Source organism: Mangifera indica, chromosome 20 (assembly GCF_011075055.1).
Source record: "Mangifera indica cultivar Alphonso chromosome 20, CATAS_Mindica_2.1, whole genome shotgun sequence".
Taxonomy (NCBI): Eukaryota; Viridiplantae; Streptophyta; class Magnoliopsida; order Sapindales; family Anacardiaceae; genus Mangifera; species Mangifera indica.
The window spans coordinates 297,520-307,405 of NC_058156.1; the positions used below are offsets into that span (position 1 = coordinate 297,520).

General features: G+C 35.5%; 2 protein-coding genes across 2 annotated transcripts; both read left to right on the plus strand.

Moving 5' to 3' along the window:
- The first annotated feature begins 997 nt into the window (after window positions 1-997).
- On the plus strand, window positions 998-3,811 carry LOC123204590 (probable CoA ligase CCL9). Its single transcript, XM_044621332.1, has 4 exons — window positions 998-1,280; window positions 1,455-2,505; window positions 3,272-3,375; window positions 3,455-3,811. The coding sequence occupies exons 1-4, from the start codon at window positions 1,080-1,082 to the stop codon at window positions 3,671-3,673; spliced, it is 1,575 nt and encodes a 524-aa protein (XP_044477267.1). The 5' UTR covers window positions 998-1,079; the 3' UTR covers window positions 3,674-3,811.
- A 1,934-nt stretch (window positions 3,812-5,745) lies between these two features.
- Window positions 5,746-9,229, plus strand: LOC123203952 (serine racemase). The gene is made up of 7 exons (XM_044620448.1): window positions 5,746-5,905; window positions 6,120-6,288; window positions 7,192-7,278; window positions 7,363-7,593; window positions 8,183-8,256; window positions 8,343-8,529; window positions 8,779-9,229. Exons 2-7 carry the CDS (start codon window positions 6,122-6,124, stop codon window positions 9,023-9,025), a joined length of 993 nt encoding a protein of 330 aa, XP_044476383.1. The 5' UTR covers window positions 5,746-5,905; window positions 6,120-6,121; the 3' UTR covers window positions 9,026-9,229.
- The last annotated feature ends 657 nt before the right edge of the window (window positions 9,230-9,886 follow it).

Genomic DNA, 9,886 nt, shown 5'->3' on the forward strand with positions numbered 1-9,886 from the left:
GCAAGCCATTCCATTAATGCACAACTTTAATGCCACTGGAAAATAATGATAAGCAAACAAAAACACAGAAGCAAACTTTAAATCATATTTCTAACCAACAAAAATGGATCCAAACTGGCTTTATAAGTTTGCTCAAATCATGTTTTAGTTCTTGAATCACAAATAGGGCAGATACAATCTGTACAGAATCTAAACAAGTTTCAATTTGAGACTGACAAGTTATAACTCAAACTTGACTAAAAGCAATTCAATTTTTAATTTGATTTGAGTCGGTTCAAATTCGAATTTTTAAATTGATTCAAACTTATCTTGTTTATAAAAATAAATCAAATCTTTAATTTAAACTTGACTAAGTCAATTTGAAATTGAATTTGAACACGAATAATCATAAATAACAAATTTTAAAAGTTGATTACTACAAGTTTCTTCTGTATCGAAGTTTAATATATAATTTATAATAAAATTAGGAATATATATTTGGATTATAATCACATGACATGACTAATAATTTTAATAATTTTGTACCTTTGATTTCCCAAGTAAAGCCTTTACCAGATACTGCCTCTACACCTGCCTTCAAAAGCGTACAACTCATGGGCATTATATTATGTCACTATAGACAAACAACTTAGGTATGAGTGAATTTCACACCTGGAGCCAACTTCACATGCCATGGTGATTTGCTGACTGGTGTCATTACCATACAATTCTCTAGGTAAGGGTTTGGATTGTCCAAATTCTGTACAGAGATGATAATTTCAATTCAAATTTGTGAATTGAATTGAATAGAATCCCACTTGGTCACTTTGTGAAATAAGATCCTACTAAGCATAGACCAATCAACAGCAGCCTTACGTCCAAATGTGTAATAATACTTTTGACAACACGATACCGCACACTCATACTGACTGTCCATCCATCCCCTCTCTGCCACGTGGCACCTCTACCTGCCCGGCTGCATCCACTATGTTTCCGCCTCCCCTATATATATACACTCCCCGCATCTGTCTTTCGGCACCACGTTCCATTCATTTGTTTGTTGCTTTGAATCATTTGTATTTTTTTTTTTCTCTGGAAAAATGGAGAATACCAGTCTCACTGGATTGTTGAAGAAAGCTGCAGCCGAGTTCCCGAACAAGAGAGCTATTTCTGTTTCTGGAAAACTAGACCTCACACACGCTCAATTGCAACAACTCATCGATTATGCTGCTTCTCTTCTTATCGCCGCCGGCATTAAGCCCGGCGATGTTGTCGCTCTCACTTTCCCTAACACCGTCGAGGTGGGTTGCCTTTTATATATATATATATGCTCTGTTTGGATTATCAAAAAAATAGTCCCAAAAAAATTTCGATCTTTCACCTACCCATCGGAAGAAAAAGGAAATTTATGATGTTCGTGTGTTGCCTTATTTTAATTTGTTTTCTTGGCCTAAAAAAAATTTGTATTTCTGCAGTTTGTGGTAATGTTTTTGGCGGTTATTCGGTGTAGAGCCACCGCAGCGCCGCTGAATGCGGCTTACACAGCGGAGGAGTTTGAGTTCTATCTCTCCGACTCAGAATCGAGGCTTCTCTTAACACCACAAGATGGCAATAAAGCAGCTCAAGCCGCGGCTTCCAAGCTCACCATCCCTCACTTGACCGCCACCCTTCGCGACTCTGATTCTAAGATTAGATTATCATCATCCACCGACGCCGAGCCAAATCCTGACGCCGTCGCTCAGCTCGTCAATAACTCGTCCGACGTGGCACTCTTCCTGCATACCTCCGGCACAACAAGCCGCCCGAAAGGAGTCCCCTTGACTCAATTCAATCTGGCTTCCTCTGTTTTGAATATTATATCGGTGTATAAACTCTCCGACTCAGACTCCACCGTTATCGTGTTGCCCTTGTTTCACGTGCACGGTTTACTGGCTGGATTACTCAGCTCACTCGGCGCTGGAGGCGCCGTCACTCTCCCCGCAGCAGGCCGTTTCTCTGCTTCAACGTTTTGGTCAGACATGACCTCATACAAAGCAACATGGTACACGGCGGTCCCCACAATACATCAAATCGTCCTCGACCGCCATGAAAACAAGCCCGAGCCTACTTATCCCAAGCTGAGGTTTGTAAGAAGCTGCAGCGCCTCTTTGGCGCCGAGTATATTGTCCAGGCTAGAGGAGGCGTTTGGGGCGCCGGTGCTTGAGGCTTACGCAATGACTGAGGCGTCCCATTTGATGTGTTCCAACCCGTTACCCCAAGAGGGTCCTCACAAGGCCGGCTCAGTTGGGAAACCAGTGGGACAGGAAATGGCTATTCTGGATGAGCAGGGTCATATACAAGCGGCTGGTGAAAAAGGGGAAGTCTGCATCAGGGGACCAAATGTGACCAAGGGTTATAAAAATAATCCTGAAGCCAACAAGACGGCCTTTCAATTCGGCTGGTTCCACACAGGAGATGTGGGGTTTTTTGATTCTGATGGATATTTACATTTGGTGGGTCGGATCAAGGAGCTCATCAACCGGGGAGGTATATATTTCTGTTATTGATTCTTGTTGATTTGTCCCATATTGATTGGAAACTGGGTAGGTTGTCCAACCAGTGGACTGACGTGTGAGGGATAACCCACATCCTTTCGTAAAGTGGCCGGTGATGTGAATATAAAATCAGGAGCCTGATGTGTGGGGGTGGGTTATGGGTTGTCTTACATCCTTTCAAGAAAGTGATTGGTTGACGAGATTGATTGCGTGACATGAAAGTCAAACCAATAGCTCAATGGATGAGAAGGAGATTGGAAGTTGTTCTATATGTCTCTGAAAAGTGACTAGTTGATATGAAGGCCGAATCAATAACCCAACATATGAGAGGGTCCTATATCCCTTTGAAATATAACTGGTTGATATAAAAGTCAAACCAATAATCCAATGTTTGAGGGGGAGGTTGTGGGTTGTTGAACATCCTTTAGAAAGTGAACACTAGGTTAAGGGTTGTCCCACATTTCTTTGAAAAATAACTGGTTGATGTAAATGTTCAATCAGTAACTTATTATTCATCCAAATAACTGTTTGAGAGAAGTGTTGAACCAATGATCTAATGTGTCCTACATCTCTTAGAAAATAGGTTAGGTGTGTCAAAAAATTGTGGGTTATTCCACATCACTTAAGAGGATACGTACTAGTATATAAAACATATGCTCATTCATTTTGGAGTGGGATAGGAAATTCAATATCTAACAATCCTGCATAATCACTAGTTAATTGCAGTTAATTCAAACATTCCTTTTAATTTTTTCCAGGCGAGAAAATATCACCTATTGAAGTGGATGCAGTTCTTCAGTCACATCCAGATATTGCTCAAGCTGTTGCCTTTGGAGTTCCTGATGATAAATATGGTGAAGAGGTAAGCCAGAGCAAGCAACCATCCTTTTCACTCGGCCAAACCCAGATTGCTAATTTTCTGATCTCCATGTTATATGCAGATTAATTGTGCAGTGATTCCAAGGGAAGGATCAAACATAGATGAGCAAGAGGTACTGCGATTCTGTAAGACAAATCTCGCAAGTTTCAAAGTCCCCAAGAAGGTTTTTATCACTGAATCGGTTCCAAGGACTGCTACTGGTAAGATCCAGCGCCGTATTGTAGCAGAGCATTTCTTAGCTCAAGTCTCCACAGCTAAGGTTCCCAAGTTTGGAGCTTAAGCAACCAGTTGTGTAAAAAAAATTCAATATACTAGAAAGTTTATTATAAATGTGGTATAATTATTTTGTTTTCCAAGATATTGATTTAGTGACTAAACTAAATGAGAAAATCTCTGGGTCTGGTAATTTTCTTTCTCACATCAAGTGCTACTACAGGGTTAACAAATTATCCATATGGAACTAGAATTGTCGGATACTTGACTATTAGTTTTGATTTTTACCTGGAACCGATTTATATCAGGTAGGCTCCATTCTAGGTTCAGGGAAACTGGTCGGTACGATTTATATCAGGTTTGGTTTTTATTTTCATGAACTAGTTGATTCGGTTCTTTTTTCTGACAAGATATCCAAACTTGCTCACTTTTACGCTCGCTACTATTGTCTGCCCAGAATCGGAACAGTTGGGTATCCAATTGTCATTTTCAATTCCTACCTAGAATTGACTGGCATCGGATAGGTTTCGGACGGATCAGTGCCAGCTCAAATTCCCTGTTTTTTAACAAAGTATCTAGACTCCGTCAGTAATACTCTTTTTTCCAATTAAACAGCTGGTATGCATTTGTCCGAATCAGCGAATAGTTTGGTTTGGTTGGCTGATTGATTATGACCTTAACTTGAATGTGAAGGACAAGCAAGCAAAAGCAAAACGACAGGAAGACGTTTGCCTTGCAAACTTGTGGCTGAGGGTGGTAAACAGACATACATCATCAAGGCGGAATCTTTTCTTTTAGGAATTTGATGGGCCGAAAATGATGGTGCCTGGTGGTAACAACTCTCTCATCAGGTTGCCGTTTTGGTCGGTTACTTTGTTGAAAGACTAATAAGATGTTCAAGAAATCTACATGTGCGACCATTTGGCCAATGACTTTGTTTGCTAGCTTTGGCAACATTATATGGCGGTCCGAGTTGTTTAAGCTCACATTTAAGTTTAGATAGAGTAAATTACATACGAATATAAGAAAAGATTAGACTCACCTAATAAATAAATTGGGTTTGAGTAGATTCATAAATTTGAATTCAAGTTATTTAAATCAAATATAAAATTAAATCATTTTTAAACTAAGTTCGAATAATATCAGTTAATATTTAACCCATTTTACGTTAAATCATATTTAAGTTTGCTCAAATTGAATCCAAACTTGCAAGTCGCAAAAGTTGAGATCTCACTTTTATTAAAATCTTAAATTAGATTTTACCATCACATATGCTTCGTAATAAACTGTTTTAACAATGTTTAAATGAATTATACTATTACATTTTCTTATTTTGAAGGGATGAAAATTTTGCCTTTTTTTTTTCTAATGAAAAGAATATAACTTTTAAATTATTTCATTAAAAAGATTATATTTTTAGATTATAATTAAATTTTTAATATTTTATATCGAAATTATTAAATTAATTATATCATTTTAAAAATAAAATAAAATAAATAATTTTAATTGTATTTATTAAATATTTTTAATACCTGAAGAACCTATGGAGTCATTTGATTACAAAAATTTAAAAATTATCTTAGTAATATATCTTTTATTACTTATATTACCTTATTTGATTTGTCAATAATAAAATATTATAGTAATTTTATATTACCAATATTGATGTGACAGATAATGTAAGTAATAATCTGATTATCATATTTATCTTATATATTAAAAGATTATTAAAATAATCTTGATTTTATTATAATTATATTATTATTTATTAATTTTTTAAGATAAAAATACATTTATTTTTAATTAATATAAAAATATTTAAAAATAATTATATTCAAAGACATTTAAGTAAAATAATTTATTAGTATTTTTTATTTTAATTAATCAAACACAATAATTATTTATATTTATCAAATTTTATCAAAAATAGTAATCATTTATATTTAATAATCCTCTAAATAATTTTCTCTATTTTAATAATAAAATATTATTCAAACCAAATACCTCCTCTAAGTTAAGTCTGAAAGTTAATTATTTTTATAAAATAAATGCTATATTCGATAATTCAAGATAATGTTATACATATATATATATTTATGTGTGTGTGCGCGCGCGTGTGTTTGGGAAGGCATGGCTTCAAGGTGTTTACGAAACGACGTCGTATCGGAACCCCAGTTGTGTACTCGCCATGTCTGTTCCTTAATTTCCATCGCAGAGAGTGAAGTCCAAAGAACTGTATATAACTGCAAGAGTCAACGTTCTTTTCTCTCTTCTGGGATCCAAATCATTTCCAAATACTGTAAGTTTTTGTATTATATCATTTTTTCTTTTTCAATATTATAAGTTCCTTCATTTGAGCTCGTTTTCGCATGGATTTGCTCTATTTGAGCCTGCTTTCTGTTTCGAACTTAACTTCTAATATTAATTTTTTAAATTGTTTAATTTTTGCAATTCTGATATTCAAATTTCTCCAATATTGTGAAATTCAAAATCATCTATAAACCCTTATGTAGAGATGGAAGTGAAGGAAGAGAAGAAGTATGCCGCTGATATCTCGTCCATAAAAGAAGCACATAAACGCATCAATTCATACATACACAAAACTCCAGTTCTGTCCTCCGAGTCTCTAAATGGAATATCTGGAAGGAGTCTATTCTTTAAATGTGAATGTTTTCAGAAGGGGTGAGAAAAATGAACGATTTTGCATTGAATTAATCAGTTTTTATTATTTTTGTAAGATTGATTCTTAAATTGTGCCTGATTAGCAAACCTTATGATTATTGAGCTATGATTATAGGAATAATTTGTTGTGTGATAATCATTCATGCATGTTTGCTATAATCTATGACTGTTAGATTTCAAAAAATCACTAATCAAATTGTGACAGATTAACAAATAATTTAAAAACTGATTATTTGTGTTAAAATGTTTAAGATAAGATTGAATTTAAGTTAAATCAAGTTCGAGCTTAAGCCAACTTGCATTTAGCTTAGCATAAGGGAGTTGAGCTCAAACCTAGGTTGGTGCTCGACATGCTCTCCTAAAATCAAGCTCGAGTTCGACTATAGTAAACGACACTGTTTTGATGCATATTAGTCAAAATAATATCGTTTTAACTGTTTCGAAATCAAGCTCCTCCAAGTTGATGAACTTGACAAGCTGAACACTTCTCATGCTTAAGCTTGACAAATAGCACCCCCAAAGCTTAAACTTAAGCTCGAGCTCACCTAGGGGAGCTTATATTGAGTTCAATCGAACCGAATTGGTAATCGAACTCAAACTAGCTCGACTTGAATCCAGCTCGAGTTAAATATGTCTAATTCTTTAGCTTGTGGTTTAAATATGTAAAAAAATTAATTAAATTTTATAATTGAAAAAATAGCTCGTCCTACTAGCTTTTAGATTATGTTAAATAATTTCAAAATGTGATTATAATCTACAATTAGATTATTCTCATATGCTATCTTAAACATATCATAATTGATTTAATCCAATAATCTAATAATATTGGTCAAATAAACTGGACTAAATGGGCACATTTTATTGTGACAAATTTAATTATATTTTTTTTGTTTCATTTGATAGTGGAGCCTTCAAATTCAGAGGTGCTTGCAATGCAGTATTATCTCTTGATGATGATCAAGCTGCTAAGGGGGTTGTAACCCATAGCAGGTTTTTACTGAGCTTATTGGATGCTTTGTTGTTAAGGTTGTTGAGATGTTTGAATGTCTCCTGATTGTATTTTTTCAAAATTAGTGGTAATCATGCTGCAGCCTTGTCTTTGGCCGCGAGATTGCGGGGGATTCCAGCCTATATAGTTGTACCGAAAAATGCTCCGAAATGCAAAGTTGAGAATGTTATGCGCTATGGTGGTCAGATTATATGGAGTGAAGTCACACTACAGTCAAGGGAGAGTGTTGCATCCAAGGTGTTGCAAGAAACTGGTGCTGTTCTTCTACATCCATATAACGATGGTCGCATAATAAGGTACAATACTGAATCTTACCATTTTACTTATTCCTTGGCAGAATTCTAAACTATTAAGTTTTAAATCAAATAATGATCTTAATGCTGTATTGATGGATATTGTTTATTCACAAGTCGCATTGTTTTCGGTGTCCATCTGATTTTATTTGCTTATTCCAGAGTACATTTTGTATCTTAGTTCAGCTTTTCTTTCCTTTTTATTTGGGAAAATCGTGTTTGGTTAAATTGAGGAAAGGATGATGCTTGTGAGCAGTGGCAATTTCTTCTGCCAATAAATATGTATAACTCGAAGTCTGTCTTGTGGTTTGCCCTATTAGTAACAGAATCTTAGGATGACTTAACTTGTTCTACTCAGCAATAGCGTAGTAAAATATCAACTTTCATTGTGCTTTAGCTGCAGCTTTTATCAGTGTATGTATTGAAATAAATCCTTTATATGGACTCTGACTTGTATTGTATTCTGTATTTCTTGTCCTGGAGGGAACTTTCTTAATATATCATGCAGAAATGTTTGTATGCAGGGAAGTCTGTGAATTTGAATACATTATGATGTGTTTGATTTCTTTTTTCCTTTTTTTTATGGGTGCAGTGGGCAGGGTACCATATCATTGGAGCTTCTGGAGCAAGTCCCTCAACTCAACTGTATAGTAGTTCCAATAAGTGGTTTGTTTGACAATATTTTAGGGTCAAATTTTCACTAGTTTTTTTTTTCTTTTTTGGTTTTTTATTCTTAAAAAATTCGACTGTAGGAGGTGGCTTAATATCAGGGGTGGCACTGGCAGCTAAGTCCATCAACCCTGCTATTCGAATTTTGGCCGCTGAGCCAATGGGCGCTAATGATGCAGCTCAATCTAAAGCAGCTGGTAGGATTGTAACATTGCCTGAAACCAACACAGTTGCTGATGGGCTCCGAGCTTGTCTCGGAGATCTTACCTGGTAAGGACAATCTCATCACTGTCAATCGATGCACTGAGAGTTCATTTTTTGTCAAGTGTTTATTTCTTGCATACTGACTAGAAATTTGTTTCTGCGTTTATTCTTTTCTTGTATGTATTTGTTCATGAGAGCTGTCAGAGATATGTAGGACTGCATTTGTACCTTTGGTTGTGTTTAACTTCATTTGCAAATCAATTTTCTTTTTATGATATCAACTTCTCATCTATGCTGGTATGCATTCCTCTGCAGGCCAGTGGTAAGAGATTTTGTTGATGATATTATTACTGTGGAAGACAAGCAGATAATTGAAGCCATGAGACTATGCTATGAGATTCTGAAGGTTGCCATAGAACCTAGTGGAGCCATAGGTCTCGCCGCTGTTTTATCCAACACTTTCAGAAATAATCCCACTTGGCAAGATTGCAAAAATGTAGGAATTATACTTTCAGGAGGTAATGTTGATCTAGATGTGCTTTGGGATTCATTCAGAAAGTGAAATTAAAACGCCTAGCACATAGAAGATATCCTCCTTCGTGATGATATCAAATTCTTGTGGATAAAACCCCTATTTGTAGATTCATGGATACACACCAAAAACATCTTTTTAGTCTGCAGAAACAAGTGTGTAAGGTCGTATTGCAGAAAAATGTTACTAATTCCTGAGATTGTTTTTGTTTCCCAATAAACAAATGATTTGTGATGCTCTGCTGTCAATTTCCAGGATGGAGCCCTGATCTGCCATAGGCATTAGAAATGCCAAGTCAAATGCTTCCTTTGTGAAACAAAAATTCCATTCTGGAACTACTAAGATCTTGTATTGTTAAGCACCCACTCATTAGTCTTTGCTACCTTCACTGTCCAAATCAAATGACTGAGCCGGATCAGGAAAACAACCAAATAGGGTTAGATTCAAGTTAAATTGAACTTGAATAAAGGTCAGCTCAAGCTTGACAGGAATATAGAATGGTTAGCTCGAGCTCAAACTTGATTCGATTGAGGTGGTGAAGAGTAACGTCAAAGAATGAGAAGATTTGTTGGAGAAAAGAAAAAAAAAATTATTGTCGAGACAAACTTTGACATCAACATCAATGGAAAGTTGAGTTCAGCTCAATAATCTAAAATTGTTTTAATTTGAGTTTGATTTATTTGAGTCAAATCAAATCCACCTCTTCAATTAAAGTGAACTATTGTTGTTTTTAAAATCTAAATACTTCATATGATTTTAAAGGATGATATCCGAAAACTTTCTTGTGCATATCATAACCATGACTTTTTAAAGTCAGAAAATGGTGTGTTTATGCTTATTAGCATCAACGTTTTCACACTCCGAACTGAGCACTGACTTGGTCAAACAAAA